This window comes from Bubalus bubalis, chromosome 7 (genome assembly GCF_019923935.1).
Source record: "Bubalus bubalis isolate 160015118507 breed Murrah chromosome 7, NDDB_SH_1, whole genome shotgun sequence".
NCBI lineage: Eukaryota > Metazoa > Chordata > Mammalia > Artiodactyla > Bovidae > Bubalus > Bubalus bubalis.
In genome coordinates, this window is record NC_059163.1 from 26,373,954 (window position 1) to 26,397,373 (window position 23,420).

Below are 23,420 nucleotides of genomic sequence, written 5' to 3' on the forward strand. Positions count from 1 at the left end.
CTGTTTTAGAAACGTTGGCAGCTGTATTTATAAACTGCCTTCTGTTCTCTCATTCCTCCTCTCTACTTAGTGTGTACACGTACACACCCCACACCATCTACTCTGGGATTTACAGTGTACGCTAGGTTCCTTGAAGGCCATTGTGAGTGGGGAGGTTGGGCACCAAGGGACACGTTAAAGGTGCAGGAGGGAATTCCCTGGAGGTCCAGTGGTTAGGACTCTCCACTTTCACTGCTGAGGGCATGGCCAAATAAAAAAGTACAGAAAAAACCAATACTCTTGAGAGCAAAATTTGGGTGGATTCAAAGTCAAAGATGGTGTGAGGCTTGTAAGGATGTTGACTCAGCTAAGAGTGACGGGGGTCGGGGGAGGCCTACAGTGAGGAGAAGTCCCGATTGTAACAGCACCTGCTGTCAGTGTGGCTCTGGCAAGCTGTCAGGCATTGGTGTTTTTGTTGTTGTTAGGTTTTTATTTGGTTTGCTTAGCGTAGGACTCCAGTCGACCAGATGTTTATTTCCATCCTGAAACTTTGTCATCAACTTGAAACTTGGAGAAGTAAGTTCAAGTCAGACTGTCATGAGAACAGCCAGTTTTACCCTCCCCTCTGGGAACGAGTTTGCCTTTCTTCTTTCTGGGAACTCTTCCTCTTGTCTTCGGACTGTTTTTTTTTTACCTAAACTGGATGCAAACCAGGCAAGATAAACTCAGGCTGTTTACCATCTGTTAACTCACACTGACTGGCTCTTTGGGGATGGATAATTCTGAGATGATTTTCTTTACTTTAATAAATAAATGAGGCTGCAAATCCTTTCTTTGTTTTCTATTGAAGTGTAGTTGATTTATAGTATTGTGTTAGTTTCAGATGTACAGCAAAGTGATTCAGTATGTGTGTATATACATATACGTATTCTTTTTTCAGTTCTTTTCCATTATAGCTTATTACAAAATATTGCATATAGTTCCTGTGCTATACAGTTAGTCCTCCTTGTTTATATTTTTTATATAGACAAGCATACGTCTGTTAATCCCATACTTCCAGTTTATCCCTCTCCATTCCTGCCCCGCTCTTTGCTAACCATAAATTTCTATTTCTATGAGTCTGCTTCTGTTTTGTAAATAAGGTCATTTGTATTGCTTTTTATATTCCATGTATAAGTGAAATCATATAATGTTTATCTTTCTCTGACTTACTCCGCTTAGTGTGATAATCTCTAGGTCTGTCCATGTTGCCGCAGCAAGTCCTTTCTCACTCTGAAATGAGCAAGCATCCATATCTTGTCAGAAAAAGCTGGCCAGGAATACAGAGTGTTACATCAACTATCCTGACAATAGTAGGAGGAGCAATACTGCAAAGCCCAGTGTGGGGGATGGAGGCCCTTGGCCCTGGTGAGGCAGAGCTGACCACAGCTGATGAGGCATCAGCCTCGCCTTTGTTTTGCAAGGACAGAGGCAAAGCTAGATGAAATTAGTCCTCTGTATCCACTTCTGCCTTCCCTTGGGGGTCTAATTAATATATTTTATAGAATTGAGTTCCTTAGATTTTTTCACTTTAAAAAATATGTTTAAGGGAACAGTTATTTTTTCTGCTTATGGAAGTAGTTTTTTTTTTTGTAAAAAAAATCCAAACAGTGCAGAGAAACATCACAGAGAGAATGGAAGACCCCGCCTAACCCTGTTCTATAGAGATGAATGCTATTAGACATCTAGTGAAGGCTTGATGATTTTGAAGATAGCTAAAAAATTGAAATTGTAACATTACTATATAGCACCCCCCCTATAAGTTTTCATGTTTGCATTTTATCTGCTGGTTTTGTCCACACTTATACATATTTTGCATTGTCTGCTTTTACCAGTTAACATAAATCATGAGCATGTTTCTTATTTCTGTGTAGTAGTTTTTATAATCCTAATGATTGCTTTCTACTCTAGTCTGTGAATTATTATAATTTACTAAGTCATTCTTGTCCTGTTCAACATTTTAGTTATTTCCAATTTTATGCTAACTCCTCGTTATTTCAACTTTAACTGAACCTTATGTAGGATATTTTATGAAGATAGTGACTAAAAACTTTTTTTTCTTTCTTTTCTCTTTTGTTTAACATTTGTTGGGTTGTCTATACTTGAGGAGACTCATGGAAGTGACATGATTCCTTTCTTTCTTCAGACAAAATCTGGAACCCTCTCATCCCCAATCTGAAGATGGTGATAGTCAACATCACAGTCACCATTTACTGAGTATTTCGAGTGTGACTGGAGATAAGCACTCTGCTTAAGCCTCATTTAATTCTTATAACAATCTTAGCCAAGCCCTCCTTCTCACGTGTGCCAGTGTTAGTTCAGTTAGTTCAGTTGCTCGGTCATGTCCAACCCTTTGCAACCCCATGGACTGCAGCACACCAGGCTTCCCTGTCCATCACCAACTCCCAGAGCTTGCTCAAACTCTTGTCCATCAAGTCGGTGATGCCATCCAACCATCTCATCCTCTGTCACCCCCTTCTCCTCCTGCCTTCAATCTTTCCCAGCATCAGGGTCTTTTCCAATGAGTCAGTTCTTTGCATCAGGTGGCCAAAGTATTGGAGCTTCAGCTTCAGCATCAGTCCTTCCAATGAATATTCAGGACTGATTTCCTTTAGGATTGACTGGTTTGATCTCCTTGCAGTCCAAGGGACTCTCAAGAGTCTTCTCCAACACCACAGTTCAAAAGCATCAATTCTTCAGTGCTCAGCTTTCTTTATGGTCCAACTCTCACATCTGTACATGACCACTGGAAAAACCATAGCTTTGACTAGATGGACCTTTGTCGGCAAAGCAATGTCTCTGCTTTTTAATATGCTGCCTAGGCTGCTTATAGCTTTTCTTCCAAGGAGCAAGCGTCTTTTAATTTCATGGCTGCAGTCACCATCTGCAGTGATTTTGGAGCCCCCCAAAATAAAGTCTGTCACTGTTTCCATTGTTTCCCCATCTATTTGCCATAAAGTGCCAGTGTAAGCTTCCAGAATACGTCTCGCCTGTGTCAATGCAAAATAGGCAGCCTGGCACAATAGTTAGGAGTGTCAGATAAAACACAAATCTGACTTTGATAAGGAGAGGCTGTTTAGAAGGATTATTGTAAAGGGGAAAGGACCTGGTGGTAGGGGGAGGGGATCTTGCATTTGGGAGTACATCTGACTGTATGATCTTCAGGACCCTGAGAGTTAACCAGAAGGCTTTTCCTTTTATGAGGCATTCTTGCAGCTGGAAAGGAGAGAAACCTGAAGTTTGATTAACAAGCATTTTTTTTACCCAGCTTTATTGAGGCCTGTGCATGTGCGTGCTCAGTTGTATCTGACTCTTTGCAATCCCATGGATTGTAGCCTACCAGGCTCCTCTGTCCATAGGATTTTCCAAGCAAGAACACTGCAGTGGGTTGCCATTCCCTTCTCCAGGGAATCTTCACGACCCAGGGATCAAACCCAGGTCTCTGGCATTTGCAGGCTGATTCTTTACCACTGAGCCACCAGGGAAGCCCCAAGTGTACAGCACAGTGTTATTAATGGTAGTCACCATGCAGACATTTGGCTACCACTGATCAGTGGGGTCAGGCTGTCCAGCTAATTGATTATGAGGCAAAAAATGGGAATCTGGAGGGTCAGCGTCTGGCCTTGTCTTAGGTAAACAAGAGAGACATCTGTGATTCTAAGTCATACAGGGAAGGGTGTTTCTTTGAAGCCAGCTATTTCCCAGAACACAGAAGCAAAGATTCTAGAACCATTGCTGTCTTCCAGGAGTACAAGGCTCTGGTAAAATTCAGCATTGCCAGGAGCACAGGTTTGCTGTGAGTCCTGGCCTGGGAGGCAGGCTGCACCCTCTACCAGTACAGTAGATGCCAGGCATTCACCTAACCTCTTTGAGCTTTGTTCTCCTGAGATGTAAAACAGGGAAGATGATTTTCCTTTTAAAGACTACTAAGAGGATTGTTGTTGTTCAGTCACTAAGTCGTGTCTAACTACTCTTTGTGACCCCATGGGCTACAACACACCAGGCTTCCCTGTCCCTCACTATCTGAGTTTGCTTAAACTCGACCCATTGAGTTGATAATGCCATCCAACCATCTCCTCCTCTGTCACCCCCTTCTCCTCCTGCCTTCAATCTTTCTCAGAGTCTTTTCCAATGAGTTGGCTCTTCACATCAGGTGGCCAAAGTATCGGAGCTTCAGCTTCAACATCAGCCCTTCTAATGAATATTCAGGGTTGATTTCCTTCAGGATTGACTGGTTTGATCTCCTTGCTGTCCAAGGGACTCTCAAGAGTCTTCTCCAGCACTTCCATTAAGAGGATTGGATGAGATAAAGTGACAACACAACCCTTGGCTCTTGATAGTATTCTGCAGCTCAGAAACCTTCCATACTCTTTCCTTATACATCAGATAAAATCTAGACTTCTGTGACCCCAATGTACCTCTCTAAATGACTCTCCCTGCTCCCTATAAAACCCACACCCAGTCAGACCTAATACCATCACTCCTCTGGATCTTTTACTGCCTCATTCTCCATATCCACTCTTTCTGATTAAACGGAGGGCTCCAGAAGAGATGGACATAGATCAAGCACAGAGGAAGGGCTCACTCTGTCAGCCAGACAGGATAGTGGAATCAACCCCAGCTGTCCAGAAGGCATCCACCCCCATGAACTTCTCTGCTTGCCAAATTTTTATTCCTTCTTCCTGGCTCACATTAAGCCCTACCCTTCTCCATCTCAGTTTGTAGAATTCATTGTCTAAACACTACAGAGACCACTGTTTGGTGTGCTCATTGGCCATTTATTACCTGCTACTTTACATTGTTAATTATCTTGCATGTGTATATCACCATCACCCAAATAGAAGGTAAACTCCTGGAACACAGAAACCAGGGATCTGGTTGCTAGGGATCCCGAACCTGCAATGCCTGGCACACACACATACTGTGTTTGGATGCATTGAATGCATAGTTCTATACTTTGCAAGAAAACCATGGTAATAGCATTGCTTTAAATAATTGTTCTGAAAAGAGATCATGGAGGGACACAGATTTTTTTTTTCCCCACCCACAAAAGGAACTGGCTGCGTTTAGCTCTTTGTGTGTGTGTGCTAAGTCACTTCAGTCTTGTCCGACTCTTTGTGAGTCTATGAACTGTAGTCCGCCAGGCTCCTCTGTCGATGGGATTCTCCAGGCAAGAATATTGGAGTGGGTTGCCGTGCCCTCCTCCAGAGGATCTTCCCGACCCAGGAATTGAACCCGTGTCTCGTACATCTCCTGCCTTGGAAGGCAGGTTCTTTACCACTAGTGCAACCTGGGAAGCCCCTTAGCTCTTTAGGGTGCTGAAAAAAGTGAAAGTGAAGTTGCTCAGTTGTGTCCGACTTTTTGTGACCCCATGGACTGTAGCCTACCAGGCTCCTCCGTCCATGGAATTTTTCAGGCAAGAGTACTGGAGTGGGTTGCCATTTCCTTCTCCAGGGAATCTTCCCGACCTAGGGATTGAACCTGGGTCTCCCACATTGCAGGTAGACGCTTTACCGTCTGAGCCACCAGGGAAGCACAAATTAGGGTGCTGGATTACCAATAAGATACAGAAACTAATAGGTGCTCGATCTGTGTGTTTCTGACTCTAATGTATCTGTCTGAATTGCTTTCTCGTATCTGAATGTGGTGGCTTCTCATATCTTCCCTGGTGGCTCAGATGGTAAAAGAGTCTGTCTACAATGCGGGAAACCCGGGTTCAATCCCTGGATCGGGAAGATCCCCTGGAGAAGGAAATGGCAACCCACTCTAGTACTCTTGCCTGGAAAATCCTATGGACAGAGAAGCCTGGTAGGCTACAATCCATGGAGTCACAAAGGGTTGGACACGACTGAGTGACTTCACTTTCTTTCTTTCTTTTCTGAATGTGGCCGAAATGGCAGGGGACAACTGCTTCCTCTGGGTACCCTTTAAGGGCTCCTTGGACTTGGAGCTGTCGAGCTGCTGTCTCAGGAGCTTGACTGTGGCTTTGGCTGTGACTGTTCATGCCTCTCTTCTGCTCTCTGGTTGCCCCACATCATGGTCTTCTCTCCCAGCATCTTATAAGCAAAGCTGATGGAAAGTATAGTTTTCTTCTACTATGTTTTGTTGCCTGAACCAATATTTCTCCAAAACCTGCATTGTCCTGGAGGAGTGGTGAGGATTAAAGAAAAAAACAAAACCCTACTCTTTTTCTGTAGGTCAGCACCAATAGGTAATCTAATATGTTCCGATATTGAGTAGCTGCACTTCTCGTTTTTGGCTGCTAATATCACCTGTGTCATGTTGCTTCTGATTAACTTCAGTTTTTTAGAAGATGTTTTCCATCCTGAGCACTTTTTTCCCTAAGGAATTCCTATATAATGTGTTATGAGAATCAAAAAAAATGGATGACTCATCCAGTTAAGGGGGATTCTCAAGGACTTCACAAAGGAGGAGAAATTATTGCCCTGCATTTTTCTGGAAATTTCTGGGTAAGAGAAAGGTTTTTATTTGAATGGAAGCAGATAACTTGAAAGGTATCTATAGGAGACACACCACAGGATGCCAAGTTTTTAGTAGTCCAGGCCTCCAATTCAAAATCCTCTCAGTTCAGTTCAGTTCAGTTGCTCAGTCGTGTCCAACTCTTTGCAACCCCATGAATCGCAGCACGCCAGGCCTCCCTGTCCATCACAAACTCCCGGAGTTCACTCAGACTCACGTCCATCGAGTCAGTGATGCCATCCAGCCATCTCATCCTCTCTCATCCCCTCCTCCTCCTGCCCCCAGTCCCTCCCAGCATCAGAGTCTTTTCCAATGAGTCAACTCTTTGCATGAGGTGGCCAAAGTACTGGAGTTTCAGCTTTAGCATCATTCCTTCCAAAGAAATCCCAGGGCTGATCTCCTTCAGAATGGACTGGTTGGATCTCCTTGCAGTCCAAGAGACTCTCAAGAGTCTTCTCAAACACCACAGTTCAAAAGCATCAATTCTTTGGCGCTCAGCTTTCTTCACAGTCCAAATCTCACATCCATACATGACCACAGGAAAAACCATAGCCTTGACTAGACAGACCTTTGTTGGCAAAGTAATGTCTCTGCTTTTGAATATGCTATCTAGGTTGGTCATAACTTTCCTTCCAAGGAGGACGTGTCTTTTAATTTCATGGCTGCAATCACCATCTGCAGTGATTTTGGAGCCCCAAAAAATAAAGTCTGACACTGTTTCTCCATCTATTTCCCATGAAGTGATGGGACCGGATTCCATGATCTTCGTTTTCTGAATGTTGAGTTTTAAGCCAACTTTTTCACTCTCCTCTTTCACCTTCATCAAGAGGCTTTTGAGTTCCTCTTCACTTTCTGCCATAAGAGTGGTGTCATCTGCATATCTGAGGTTATTGATATTTCTCCCGGCAATCCTGATTCCAGCTTGTGCTTCTTCCAGCCCAGCATTTCTCATGATGTACTCTGCATATAAGTTAAATAAGCAGGGTGACAGTATACAGCCTTGACGTACTCCTTTTCCTATTTGGAACCAGTCTGTTGTTCCATGTCCAGTTCTAGCTGTTGCTTCCTGACCTGCATACAAATTTCTCAAGAGGCAGGTCAGGTGTTCTGGTATTCCCATCTCTTGAAGAATTTTCCACAGTTTATTGTGATCCACACAGTCAAAGGCTTTGGCATAGTCAATAAAGCAGAAATAGATGTTTTTCTGGAACTCTCTTGCTTTTTCCATGATCCAGCGGATGTTGGCAATTTGATCTCTGGTTCCTCTGCCTTTTCTAAAACCAGCTTGAACATCTGGAAGTTCATGGTTCACGTATTGCTGAAGCCAGGCTTGGAGAATTTGAACATTACTTTACTAGCGTGTGAGATGAGTGCAATTGTGTGGTAGTTTGAGCATTCTTTGGCATTGCCTTTCTTTGGGATTGGAATGAAAACTGACCTTTTCCAGTCCTGTGGCCACTGCTGAGTTTTCCAAGTTTGCTGGCATATTGAGTGCAGCACTTTCACAGCATCATCTTTCAGGATTTGAAATAGCTCCACTGGAATTCCATCACCTCCACTAACTTTATTTGTAGTGATGCTTTCTAAGGCCCACTTGACTTCACATTTCAGGATATCTGGCTCTAGGTGAGTGATCACACCATTGTGATTATCTGCATCATGAAGATCTTTTTTGTACAGTTCTTCTGTGTATTCTTGCCACCTCTTCTTCATATCTTCTGCTTCTGTTAGGTCCATACCATTTCTGCCCTTTATCGAGCCCATCTTGACATGAAATGTTCCCTTGGTATTTCTGATTTTCTTGAAGAGATCTCTAATCTTTCCCATTCTGTTGTTTTCCTCTATTTCTTTGCATCAATAGCTGAGGAAGGCTTTCTTATCTCTTCTTGCTATTCTTTGGAACTCTGCATTCAGATGCTTATATCTTTCCTTTTCTCCTTTGCTTTTTGCTTCTCTTCTTTTCACAGCTATTTGTAAGGCCTCCCCGGACAGCCATTTTGCTTTTTTGCATTTCTTTTCCATGGGGATGGTCTTGATCCCTGTCTTCTGTACAGTGTCACAAACCTCAGTCCATAGTTCATCAGGCACTCTATCTATCAGATCTAGGCCCTTAAATCTATGTCTCACTTCCACTGTATAATCATAAGGGCTTTGATTTAGGTCATACCTGAATGGTCTAGTGGTTTTCCCTACTTTCTTCAATTTAAATCTGAATTTGGCAATAGGGAGTTCATGATCTGAGCCACAGTCAGCTCCTGGTCTTGTTTTTGTTGACTGTATAGAGCTTCTCCATCTTTGACTGCAAAGAATATAATCAATCTGATTTTGGTGTTGACCATCTGGTGATGTCCATGTATAGAGTCTTCTTTTGTGTTGTTGGAAGAGGGTGTTTGTTATGACCAGTGCATTTTCTTGGCAAAACTCTATTAGTCTTTGCCCTGCTTCATTCCATATTCCAAGGCCAAATTTTCCTGTTTCTCCAGGTGTTTCTTGACTTCCTACTTTTGCATTCCAGTCCCCTATAATGAAAAGGACATCTTTTTTGGCTGTTAGTTCTAAAAGGTCTTATAGGTCTTCATAGAACCGTTCAACTTCAGCTTCTTCAGCATTACTGGTTGGGGCATAGGCTTGGATCACTGTGATATTGAATGGTTTGCCTTGGAAACGAACGGAGATCATTCTCTTGCTTTTGAGATTGCTTCCAAGTACTGCATTTCGAACTCTTGTTGACCATGATGGCTACTCTCTTTTTTCTGAGGGATTCCTGCCCACAGTAGTAGATTTCCGTGTTACACTTTTCATAGTTAACATACCAGTTTTAGGTAGGTTTTGTTCAGTGTTAACTGAGCTGTTTCTAGGGGCTGTGTGTGCACTTTATACCAGAGAAACTCTGGTATATCTCTATCGCATAGAGTTACCATATAGAGCCTGGCTCTGATATGAAGGGACACAGACCCTTCCTTGTCCTTCCATGGCCTCTGGGTTCTATCTGGTCAGCCTCTGTCAGCTGCTATCTCCTCTCTCTCTTTCTGGGTCTGACTCTCTCCCTTGGTCCTCTCAGATAGCTAAGACTCCCATTTAGAAGATAATATAAAACACCACAAAGCTCTTAAAAAAAAAAAAAAACTGCCTAAAATGATCAATTAGGCTGCTCTATGGCTGGGGTAGGGAGAGATTAATGTGTGTGTGGCAGGGGTGGGGGGAATGGAAGGGGGGTGTTTCCCCAACAAGTGAGTCTGAACTGGATCCCAAGCTTGGAAGGAAAGGGTTTTTGTGGTTTCTCTTTAAATTTTTCCATCTCACCAATCTGACCTCAAATTGGTAAATCAGTACTGATAGTAAAGGCCAGGAATATTTCACTAATGTGCTGTTTGGATAAAAATCGGATGATTAGATGTTCCAGCTGGTGCCAAACCACAAGGAGCCCCCAGTCCTGTGACCTGGCCGACTCCGGATAGGAATTGATTTCCAGCCCTCTAGACGACCGTATTTGCTCTGACAAGCTTGGGTTTTCTGCATGCATTTTATTTCAGCACCACTTTGTTTTTCCCTGCAGAGTCTTGAGATATTTTCCACTGAATACTAGAGTCATATCATTAAGTTCCCTTACAGCTCCACTTCTGTTAAATTGGAGGCCTGGACTACTAAAACCTTGGCATCCGGTGGTGTGCTGTGTCACAGGGCGTGGTTTCCATCCTGTTTTGAGGCCAATGTCTCTGTTTATTATGATTCAGATCCTCACCACTAGAGGGGTTTCAGGTGATGTCATTAGCTGCTTCGTATGCAATCTAGTTATTGTTTCATTAGTGGACTTATACTCTCTTTATCCGTAGATCTCCTTTTCCTCTCTTCCTTTAAAAATTTTTCTCAGCGTTGGGAGTTCCCTAGCTGTCCAGTGGTTGGGACTCCACATGTCCACTGCCATGGGCACAGGTTCAATCCCTGGTTGGGGAAGTAAGATCCCACATGCCGTGTGGCACACCACCCCCCAATTTTTTTTTCTCAATGTTAAAGTTTTTTTTTTTATTCATTATAAAAATTTGGAAAATACATGATCTCATCAAGGAGAAAATAAAGAGTCAGACACGACTGAGCGACTTCCCTTTCACTTTTCACTTTCATGCACTGGAGAAGGAAATGGCAACCCACTCCAGTGTTCTTGCCTGGAGAATCCCAGGGACGGGGGAGCCTGGTGGGCTTCTGTCTATGGGGTCGCACAGAGTCGGACATGACTGAAGCGACTTAGCATATCCTAATCTCTTCTTCTTATAAGGACATCCTTTATATTGGATCACAGCCCACCCTAATGACTTCTTTAACCTTTCATTTCTCTTTAAAGACCCTGTATCCAGGGAATCTCTGGTGGTCCAGAGGTTAAGAACCCACCTTCCAGTGCAGGGGATGTGGGTTCGATCCTTGGTTGGGGAACTAAGACCCCATATGCTCTGGGGCAGCTGAGCCCCACACTGCAGAGCCTGGGTGCCACAACTAGAGAGAGGTCTGGGCAACACAACAATGACCCGACACAGCCAAATAAATAAATATTTTAAAAAATAAAAGACCCTGTTTCCAAATACAGTCACATTCTGAGGTACTAGGGGTTAGGACTTCAATATACAAGTTTGTTTGGTGGGGGGCATGCACAGATTAGACCATAATACATAGTAAGGGTGGGAAACAAAGGAAAGATTGTAGACAAAGAATACCCTAAGCACTAGTGTAGCTTAGCTTTCTCATTTTTAAATCAGGGATAGGCAAATCTATGCTAGGGGTCTGCTGGGCACTGGATGAGAAAATGCATTTAAAGCCCCTAGTGGTGGAAGTGGTAGGAGTGGGTGTGTGTCAGTCACTCAGTCGTCCAACTCTTTGTGACCGCATGGACCGTAACCCGCCAGGCTCCTCTGTCCATGAAAATTTTCAGGCAAGGATACTGCAGTAGGTTGTCATTTCCCTCTCCAGGGGTTTCTGACCCAGGGGATCAAACCTGGGTCTCTGGCATTACACACAGATTCTTTAATGTCTGTACTGCCAGGGAAGCCCCGGGGGTGGGTATGGTTCTACCTCAAATGGAAGGACCAGCTTTCTGGCCCTCTGGCCCTGTTCCCTGGGCGAGCTGGGTGAGCTGGGAATGCATGCAGCTTCTCAGAGTGTCCTGACTTCCATGGAAGCTGTCTGACCACTAGACTCTTGGTAACAAAGCAAATAAGGCCTGTTGGTACTCAAACTGTGGCCTTAGCCATGTCTCCATCCATGAGCTATGGCTCTAGCTTGCAGCTTTTCTTTACCACACATATTTATTGAACACCTGTTATGGCTTATAAGCGTTGTGGGCTCCATACTGGCACAAGGCATGGCCCTGCTCTCAAGAGACTGCAGCCTGTGAAAAAAATAAGTGAGCTGGGAGGTCAAAGGAGAAGGTATCCCTCGCTCCACCTGTGTGTTCAAAGCCTTATGCTGTATAAATCTCTTTGTCCTCCTCTAGAATATCGTGTTAAGGAACGGTTCCGAGACCTTTGACTCCTGGAAGAAGCCCCCTCTGCCTGTGTACACCCAGTTCTATTTCTTCAATGTCACCAATCCAGAGGAGATCCTCAACGGGGAGACCCCTCGGTTGGAAGAAGTGGGACCATACACTTACAGGTGAGTCCTCAGCACCTGCCTGCCTGCCAACCAGAAAACGCAGCGGCGCCCCCTGTGGCCTGAGCCCCCGTCTCTTCCCAGTGGTCTCCTCAGTGTGCTGCACGGGAAGCACAGGTTCTGACTACATCTGTCTGCAGCTCTGCTGGTGGTGGGCACACCGCTGTGAATGAACGGCTTTGTGGATGGGCCAGTCCCAGCCTGTTGTGTTTAGAAATGCAGCTGCTGCTTCCTGAGCTGGAGAATGTGGTTACTAAGCCATGAATAGCTGCTTGCAGTCCCTACCCTTTTAAGGTGGCCCCTGATTTTCTATGGCTTCCCTGGTGGCTCAGTGGGTAAACAATCCGCCTGCAATTCAGGAGATGCAGGCGGACATGAGTTCGATCTCCAGTTCGGGAAGGTCCCCTGGAGGAGGACGTGGCAACCCACTCCAATATTCTTGCCAGGAGAATCCCATGGACAGAGGAGCCTGGCAGACTACTGTCCATAGCGTCACAAAGAATTGGACATGATTGAAGGGACTAAGCACATGCATGTGATTTTCTATGGTGACCTTTAGGGTCTTTCCCTTGTTCTCTCCCCACATACCTAGTCTTACACCAGCTCCCAGAATTCATTGTTAGTCTGAAGACAGGCCTTTCTGTCACTTCTTTTTCTTTTTTAATTGAAATATAGTTGATTTATAGCTTCTCTGATGGCTCAGTGGTAAAGAATCTGCCTGCCAATGCAGGAGACCCAGGTTTAATCCCTGGGTAGGGAAGATGCCCTGGAGAAGGAAATGGCAACCCACTCCAGTATTCTTGTCTGGAAAATTCCACGGACAGAGGAGCCTGGTGGGTTACAGTCCATGGGGTTGTGAAAGAGTCAGACACGACTGAGCAAGCACAGATGAGATGATAGTTGATCTATCATGTACTAATTTGTGCTGTACGGCAAAGCAGTTCAGTTATACTGAATGTATATGTGTACATTCTTTTTTATATTCATTTCCGTTGTGGTTTATCATGGGATATTGAATATAGTTCCCTGTGTTATATAGTAGAAGCTAGTTTTTCTATCTCTTCTTATTTACTTCTTTCTCCTCCCCTCCTGAGTACAAAAGATAACCAGGTGGCAGAGTGGGTTAGAGTTGTTGGCAGTGACCACCGATTGCAAGCATTGGGGAGTTAGAATTTCTTTAATCATTTTTTAGAAAGATTAGTTGAGGGAGGTGCTTGGGGATCTTATGGTCAGAGTATTTTCCCCACTGTTGCAGTATCTCCCACACCTCCAAGACAGTAGCCTCCCCCACAACCTTTGCAAACATCTTTTCAACAAAGTTTCTCTTTACCAAGTTAAAAAAAAAATAATATTAGAGGAAGCAGATCTTTCTTCAGAACTGCTGTGTGGTAAAAATACGACGAGATTCCGTCGTAACCGATTGCTCAATAAATGGTTGCTGACTGATTCAATCATTGTGAGTCAGGACTGTCTCGGTGCTGGATTCAGAGATAAAAGTTCCCTGTCCCTGCCTCAGGTGCTAAGGGTCTGACTCTGGAGTCAAATGGCCGGTTGTCAATCTCACCTCGGCCACTTACCAGTTCTCTGTGCTTCTGTTTCCTTATCTATAAAGTGGGGATAAAAATAGGACTTCCACCATGAGATTGTTATGAAGACCGAGTCAATGGGTCAATATTTATAAAGTACTTAGATTAGTGTCTGGCATGGAATTAGTGCTAGTTAAGTGTTTCATGTTATTATTAGTCTTAGTGGATTGTCTTAGTCTGTGTAAATCAATGCCCAGAATCGTAAAGATCGGCTTTATCATTATGAAGTGAAGTGTAAGTCGCTCAGTCGTGTCTGACTCTTTGCAACTCCATGGACTATACAGTCCCTGGAATTCTCCAGGCCAGAATACTGGAGTGGGTAGCCTTTCCCTTCTCCAGGGGATCTTCCCAACCCAGGGATCCAACCCAGGTCTTCTGCATTACAGGCAGATTCTTTACCAGCTGAGCCACGAGGGAAAGCCTGTATTATTGTATAGTAGAATTTGAAAAAAAAAAAAAAAAAAGACAACACTTGGGTCCTCATTTTAAAAAGCATTTTTGTACATTTAATGCCTCAAGAAACTCCATGGACTAGGTTAAGCCAGGCCTGCATTTGAGGGTGTACAGCCAGGGGACTGAAGTTGAGCCAGAATTAAGAGTTTTGAGTGTCCTATTTGTTTTGCAGTTTTAACCATTTTTTAATGGTGATTTAAAAAAAAAATAATAGAAAATATACCATCTTTACCATTTTGAAGTGCAATTCAGTAGTTTTAAATATATTCATATTGTTGTAAAAACAGACCTGCAGAACTTTTTCCTCTTGCAGATATGAAGCTGTTATAGCCATGATATCACACCCCTTCCTCCTCTCCCCTCAGCCCCTAGGAACCACCAGTCTGCTTGTTTCTATGAATTTGACCACTGTAGACACCTCATATAAGTGGAATCATACAGTATTTGTCTTTTGCTGTGTTTAACTGAATTCCTTCGAGTGGGGATGATGACTGACTCCCTGCAAAAATAAACTCACCTGAGAACTAAAGGAAAACCCCAACAGTCTTCCCTCTGGGTCTTCTGGGCCTGTTCCCGTCATTGTTATCCTCATCTGAAAAAAAGATGTAGGTTCTAGTCATAACCCAACGAAGTCCAATATTTCCTGAAGACATGTTGTGGGCCATGGTGTCTGCTGCCTTCCTGTGCTGTTGTAGATGTGGTCGTGGGGTAAGTAAATCCTAGAAGCAAAATGCTGTCCCACTGTCACCGTACTCCCGCATGTTCCCATCTTCAGTTCAGTTCAGTCGCTCAGTCGTGTCCGACTCTTTGCGACCCCATGGACTGTAGCCTACCGGGCTCCTCCGTCCATGGGATTTTCCAGGCAAGAATACTAGAGTGGGTTGCCATTTCCTTCTCCAGGGGAACTTCCCAACCCAGAGATCGAACCCAGGTCTCCCGCGTTGTAGGCAGACGCTTTACTGTCTGAGCCACAAGGGAAGCCCCAATAAGTGTCAGATCAAATCAGTCGCTCAGTCGTGTCCAACTCTTTGCGACCCCATGAATCGCAGCACGCCAGGCCTCCCTGGCAAATCCCAGAAGTGTTACAGTACCATGGCTTCACCATTAGGGAAACACAGATACTGTTATGTCTCATGATAGCTCTTGCTCAAAATATCATCCATGATCATAAATATTTCAATATTATAGTGCTTGTTAGACCTGCTGCTACATCTTGTTTGAAGTGTCAATAAAGAATCCCACATTGGGACTTTCCTGGCATCTATGGTTCATTTTTATGAATCTTCTTGAAGATTTTAATTTTTGTAAAAGCATCAAAGAGTACAACAGTAGCTGTCTATAAATGACAAAAGACTTAAATTACATGATTAAAGATTTGATTACAGTGCAGTTGACAAACTTGGTTATTTCTGTGACAATACAACATTTTAAGAAATAAGTAGAATCATAACTGAAAAATTATACCAGGATATACAGAACATACTAGATTTTTAAGAATTCCATTGATTTTCTAGACTATGTTAATGACATTTACCCATGCATTATAGCCACTTATTTGACAATGTTTCCCGTGTAATTTAACATATCAGATAGACCTAATTAGTTTCATACCTCCTTTGAAGATGTTTTAGGGTTCCTCTTGTTGTAGTCAAGAAACAAACTCACTCGGACAATGCAGATAGTGGAGTGCAGTTTATTATACCAGTGGGCCCAAGGCAGTCTCCTCTTAGCCAAGGACCTGAACCAGTTTTTGTGAAAACCTTATATACCCTAAGTGTGTGTGCCCAAACCCACCTCCCCAGATTCCCTGAAACTAGTCTGCACAAAGGAAAAAGAAAGATACAATCAAAGTTAACCGGTGATTCATATGCCCTAAGCCTAGGTAAGTTAACAGGGGACAATTATCAATAGGCCCGTGGTCATACCACAATAAGCATAATAGAATGTTTGATTCTATTCATTTACACAGATAATTAGGGTGTTCTTTTAGGCAAAGGAGTCTAGGTATGAGCCCTGGGGCTCTTCCTTCTGGGGGCCTGGTTTTCCAGTTGGTATGTTGTTTCCATAGATACTGGGCATATAGCTCAAAGTCCACAGTCCGGCCCAAGATGGAGTCCTGCGTTCAAGAGGGAGCCTGTTCTGTCTGTTTCCTCCTTCACTCTAAGGCATTTGAATGTTAGCTAGAGGTCAAAAGAATTTCATTTAGAATTGACTTGGGGAAGTTTGCCAAAGATATCGAAAGGTTTACAACACTTGGTCAAATAGGTCACTGTGAAAAACTCTTATTTACTTAACCAAAATGACAGATTTTAAAGGCAAATACAGACTGTTACAACACATCACTTAAAAGGTAGAGAAACTTTTTTTAAACTGTTATCAAAAGCAAATCAATATTCCAAGAAAACTTTGTTCTCTTAACACAGAGAAAAAAACAAATTCTGATTTTGTACTAACTTACTTTTAATGTTGAAATTTGTTTACTCGGTTAAATTTTATTTTAATCTTAGCCAGTCCTGACCATGTATGAAACTCTTTTCAGGGTTTCTTTCCCACGATGCTTCTAAAACTTTCTTTTTTGTCTTCAGGTTTTGTCCTATGCTTTCTTTTTCTTCCTCTCTCTCCAGGACAAAATACCTTCTTTTCCTTTAACAAAATGCATTTCCATTCCTTATATTGTTTTCCCTTTCATACAAAGATGTTTTCCTTATTAATTTGTGTAGTTTTAATTACATATATTAATTAGAATTCTTTTTTTTAATATAATTGGAGAATAATTGCTTTGCAATGTTGTGTTGGTTTCTGCCATACATCAACATGAATCAGCCATAGGTATACATATGTTCCCTCCCTCTTGAACTTTCCTCCCACCCCACCCCACCCCTCTAGGTTGTCACAGAGCACCAGGTTGAGCTCCCTGCATCACACAACAAATTCCAACTGGTTATTTATTTTATATATGATAATGTATATGTTTCACGGCTACTTTTTCAACTCAGCCCACCCTCTCCTTACCCCACTGTGTCTGCAAGTCTGTTCTCTATGCCTGCATCTCTATTGCTACCATACAAATAGTATACCTCACTTTTGAAATGCCATATATGAAGCACTCTATTCTTTTATAGTATTTTGTCCCCATTAGTTCATGAAAGAGATGAACCATCTCATTTCTTACTTTAATTTTTCAATTCCCATTTATCATAATTTCCCACTTCTATTACTCTTGCCCTTTGATAGGCTCCCATCTTAAAGTGTTTTGGGTTAATTCTACTTGCCTTCTTAGAATAGCTTTTTTTAAAATTTATTTATTTTTTACTTTACAATATTGTATTGGTTTTACCATACATCAACATGAATCCGCTGCGGGTGTGCATGTGTTCCCCATCCTGAACCCCCTTCCCACCTCCCTCCCCGTACCATCCCTCTGGGTCATCGCAGTGCACCAGCTCCGAGCATCCTATATCCTGCATCGTACCTGGACTGGCAATTCCTTTCTTATATGATATTATACATGTTTCAATGCCATTCTCCCAAATCATCCCACCATCTCCCTCTCCCACAGAGTCCAGAAGACTGTTCTATACATCTGTGTCTCTCTTGCCGTCTCACATACAGGGTTATCGTTACCATCTTTCTAATTAGAATTCTTAACCTTTAAAACTTTAATTTCTTTCTCCAAAGAATATATACAGATGGCCAACAGGCACATGAAAAGATGCTCAACATTGCTAATTATTAGAGAAATGCACATCAAAACTACAATGAGATCAGAGTGTCTATCATCAAAAAGTTTATAAATAATAAATGCTGGAGAGGGTGTAAAGAAGAGGGTACCTACTTTCACTGTTGGTGAGAATGTAAATTGGTACAGCAACTATGGAGAATTGTATGGAAGTTCCTTAAAAAGCTAAAAATAGAACTACTGTATGATCCAGCAATCCCACTCCTGGGCATGTATCCAAAAAAAGATGAAAAATCTAATTCAAAAAGATACATGTACCCCAGTGTTCATAGTAGCACTATTTACAATAGTTAAGTCATGGAAGCAACCTAAAGATCCACTGACAGATGAATGGATGAAGATAATGTGTGTGTGTGTGTGTGTGTGTGTGTGTGTGTGTGTAGTAGAATACTACTCATCCATAAAAAAGGAATGAACTAGTACCATTTGCAGCAACATGGATGAACCTAGAGATTATCATACTAACTGAAGTAAGTCAAAGTCAAATATTATATGATACCACATAAATATAGTATCTAAAAAAAAAACAAATTAACTTATTTATGAAACAGAAACTCACAGACATAGAAAACAAACTATGATTACCAAAGGGGGAAGGGGGTAGGGAGGAATAAATTAGGAGTATGAGATTAACAGATACATACTACTGTATTTAAAGTAGATAAACAATAAGGACTTACTGTATAGCATAGGAAATTATATTCAGTATCTTGTAATAACCTATAAAGGATAAGAATCTGAAAAAGGATATTTATATCCACATATATCTACATATATACATGTATATTTATATCTATCTAAATCACTTTGCCATACACCTGAAACGAACACAGTATTGTGAATCAAGTATACCTCAGTACAAAATTTTAAAACCTTATTTCTAGTGAAAACTAAGAAGTAAGCAATTATGAACTTTTGCATTAGCATTCTGTATATTGACAAACATAAAATACCACTTATACTTTTTAAAAACATGTGCCCTTTTTATGGAAAAATTTTCAGGGTGGCACAAAACATATTTATTAATGGTCCTAAATATCTCTATGGGATTCCCTGGTGGCTCAGCTGGTAAAGCATCCGCCCACAATGCGGGAGACCTGGATTCGATCCCTGGGTTGAGAAGATCCCCTGGAGAAGGGAAAGGCTACCCACTCCAGTATTCTGGCCTAAAGAATTTCATGGACTGTACGGTCCATGGGGTTGCAAAGGGTCGGACACAACTGAGCAACTTTCACTTTCTAAAATCTTTAATTTCTCTGTAAAAGAAAACCTAATTTTAGTAAGTACTGTTTTAATATCTTACTTTATTTGGGAATGATCTAGATATTTAGTACATTTCCATCATTTAACTTAACTTAGCAAAACTCTAAAAGTTTTAGGTTACCAAAAATCTGGAGAAACTTATTTAAGTAGATATACCGTAAAACATAATAATTCTGAAAGAGTTCACTAAGGGTTCTTATCCCATTTGCATCTATTGAATTTGTTTATTCTCAACAATCATATTTTACCTGTGAAAACTTCAGGAGACATCAGACCAAATTAGCCATCATTCCAAGCTATTTTTCTTGCTGATAAATTTTATAAGAGAAATAATATGAACATATTTGACTAGGTGCAATAAAAGTAAGTCAGATCAGATCAGATCAGATCAGTTGCTCAGTCGTGTCCGACTCTTTGTGACCCCATGAATCGCAGCACGCCAGGCCTCCCTGTCCATCTGTAGTACTTAAACCAACAAACTTAAACGTTAAACCAAGTATTAATGTTGAATATTTCCCAGATCACATGAACCTGAAATTCATTTGGTTTATTTCTAATATAGTTAGAAATACTTAATTTCTAAGTGCTTACTTTTAAGTCAATTAACCAGAGCTCCTTTATAAATTAATATTGATGACACTGTCTGGAGGTAGAGACATATCTATAATGTACACACAGACATGTAACAGACATAATCAGAGATCTCATAACTTCTTTTTATAACTTAGTCATAAATCAGGTATTACAATATAAGTTTATAAAAGAACAGTTGGAATAAGTTACATTTATTTGCTCAGATGACTTTTTACAGGGACAGTTGCTTTCAGTTCCCCAGAGAACTGTTCTACTGCCTGCTGCTGCTAAGTCGCTTCAGTCGTGTCTGACTCTGTGCGACCCCATAGACGGCAGCCCACCAGGCTCCCCCGTCCCTGGGATTCTCCAGGCAAGAACACTGGAGTGGGTTGCCATTTCCTTCTCCAATGCATGAAAGTGAAAAGTGAAAGGGAATTCGCTCAGTTGTGTCTGACTCTTTAGTGACCGCATGGACTGCGGCCCACCAGGCTCCTCCGTCCATGGGATTTTCCAGGCAAGAGTACTGGAGTTGGGTGCCATTGCCTTCTCCGGTTCTACTGACTAAATGGTATCAAATAATTCATTCATCCAACTACATTTTCTTTAATTTGCTTCTTTGTTTAATCAGTGGGAAGATTTCCAACTACTGGAAATCAGGAGTTCTGTGTTCTAGAACTCTAGGGTTCATTTTATCTTGCCTACAAAAGTTTGCACAAAGCATTTCACAAAAGTCCTCTTTCTGAAGGCACAAGTCAAACCCAGAGCAATTTTCCATAGTGGAAAAAAAAGGGAAAATCTCCACTATTCCTTTATTAACTAAGCCCTGAATATTAGCCCCAGTTTTCTTTCATGTTGTGTGGACTCAGGTAAACTCTATTGGTTTCCTTTAATATGTTTAACTAGTATTACCTTAGGGGCAGATATATATGCTCTGTGATATAATGCCAGGCAGGGAAAGCTTTCCCTAGTGAGACATAATGTTTATCTCACAATATAATCAGGCAAAAGAGATGTAACCGTCTCACATAAAGCCCATTCAAATAGGCAAACTTTTAAAAAATAAATTTTTATCTCATTTTTAGCAATTGTTATACCTTTAACTTTAGCCAAGGGATACCCGTTTGACTGTGTGGATCACAATAAATTGTGGAAAATTCTGAAAGAGATGGGGATACTACACCACCTGACCTGCCTCTTGAGAAACATATATATGCAGGTCAGGAAGCAACAGTTAGAACTGGACATGCAACAACAGACTGGTTCCAAATAGGAAAAGGAGTACGTCAAGGCTGTATATTGTCACCCTGCTTATTTAACTTCTATGCAGAGTACATCATGAGAAACACTGGGCTGGAAGAAGCACAAGCTGGAATCAAGATTGCCGGGAGAAATATCAATAACCTCAGATATGCAGATGACACCAGCCTTATAGCAGAAAGTGAAGAGGAACTAAAAGCCTCTTGATGAAAGTGCGAGAGGAGAGTGAAAAAGTTGGCTTAAAGCTCAACATCCAGAAAACGAAGATCATGGCATCTGGTCCCATCACTTCATGGGAAGTAGATGGGGAAACAGTGGAAACAGTGTCAGACTTTATTTTTGGGGCTCCAAAATCACTGCACATGGTGATTGCAGCCATGAAATTAAAAGACGCTTACTCCTTGGAAGGAAAGTTATGACCAACCTAAATAGCATATTCAAAAGCAGGGACGTTACTTTGCCAACAGAGGTCCGCCTAGTCAAGGCTATGGTTTTTCCAGTGGTCATGTATGGATGTGAGAGTTGGACTGTGAAGAAAGCTGAGCACTGAAGAATTGATGCTTTTGAACTGTGGTGTTGGAGAAGACTCTTGAGAGTCCCTTCGACTGTAAGGAGATCCAACCAGTCCACCCTAAAGGAGATCAGTCCTGGGTGTTCATTGGAAGGAATGATGCTACAGCTGAAACTCCAGTACTTTGGCCACTTCATGTGAAGAGTTGACTCACTGGAAAAGACCCTGATGGTGGGAGGGATTGGGGGCAGGAGGAGAAGGGGACGACAGAGGATGAGATGGTTGGATGGCATCACCAACTCGATGGACATGAGTGTGGGTAAACTCTGTGAGTTGGTGATGGACAGGGAGGCCTGGTGTGCTGCGATTCATGGGGTCCCAAAGAGTCAGACACGACTGAGCGACTGAACTGAACTGAACCCTTTTGTCAATCCTTGCTTGTGCATGCTTGCCCAGTCATGTCCAAGTCTTTGGGCCCCATGGACTGTAGTCTTCCAGGCTCCTCTGTCCACGGGATTCTCCAGGCAAGAATACTGGAATGGGTTGCCATTTCCTCCTCCAGGGAATCCTCCCAATCCCAGGATCGAACCTGAGTCTTCTATGGCTTCTGTGTTGGCAGGCAGATTCTTTACCACTTTGCCATCTGGGAAGCCCCAACTTGATTAACTGTCCCAAATTTTAACCCAAGCAACTGCTAGTCAGGTATCTTGGTGTAATTTTCTTCCAACATTTTTTTTTTTTAATTTTTAACTGGGGTAAATAAATCAGACTTGTTTGGGGCCCCTTTATTGTTAGGGGGCCAATAGAGGCCTCTTTGGCCCATTTAACTTTAGGTGGTGTTGGTTCAGAGCCTTTGCTTTTTTGTTTGTTTGTTTGTTTGGCTGTGCCATGTGGTTTGTGAGATCTTAGTTCCCTGATCAGAGATTGAATCCAGGACACTGGCAGTGAAAGCCTAGAGACCTAACTGTTAGACCACCAGGGAATTCCCTAAAGGCTTTGTTTTAATCTCATCAATGTCCATTTTTAAAAAAAATCCCATTTTTAAATGACCATCTAAGGATTTCTATCCTGTTGGGGTGATTTCTATTCTGTTGGGATGAGTCCCTATAAAATTGCCACCTTGTTGGGAAGCAGTCTCTTGACTTTCTCCTCAGCGTTTCCTATTCCCTTGTTAATTAACCTGGTTGCTGTTAATTAACCTAATGTTTTTGGTAGTACCCTAAAGACCCATCAAGGGAAAGCCATGACCACAAATTAGGCTTTCCAAATAGTTTTGTTTTAAAATATGGGAATTCTTAAGTTATATTTTTTTGTATCTGCCTTTTAATTTGCTCTTTTCATGGGCACCAAGAAAACAGCCGTTTATAATACGAGCTCCCTAAGAATTTACCAATTTAGAAGTTTCTTCAATTTAAAGGACCATTGTCTGGCACTGATAAGTAGTATCTTAATAGTGATAACGAACGAATAAGACACAACGGTGCTCTGTGGCTTCAGTCCGACTCTTTGCGACCCTATGGACTGTAACCCGCCAGGTTCCTCTGCCTGTGGCATTCTCCAGGCAAGAATACTGGAGGGGGTTGCTGTGGGTTCTCCTACAGGGAATCTTCCCCACCAAGGGATTGAACCCAAATCTCTTATGTCTCCTGCATTGGCAGGCAGGTTCTTTACAACTAGCACCTCCTGGGAAGCCCTAACACACAACCGCCACCCCCAGCAAGAGTGCAAAGTATGCGCCTTCAGCCCCTCTAATGGGCTTTTGTTATCATTTAGTGGATCTGAGCTCTGTCGCTTGTGAATTTGCCATTGTTTCCCTACACAGGAAAGGCAGAACATTCTGGAAGCTCTGCCCACCCACCCCACCCCCAGCCATTTGATAGTCTCACGGTTCCCTCCTGACTGA

The 23,420-nt window shown here is 42.3% G+C and overlaps 1 protein-coding gene across 2 annotated transcripts in view; it reads left to right on the plus strand.

The window, feature by feature from the left end:
* SCARB2 (scavenger receptor class B member 2) overlaps positions 1-23,420 on the plus strand; it is an 81,783-nt gene that overhangs the window by 14,059 nt on the left and 44,304 nt on the right. For both annotated transcript variants that reach the window (XM_025289873.2, XM_006079160.3), the window contains exon 2: positions 11,981-12,138. In XM_025289873.2, the coding sequence (XP_025145658.1) occupies positions 11,981-12,138 (158 nt within the window). The remainder of the gene's footprint in view (positions 1-11,980; positions 12,139-23,420) is intronic.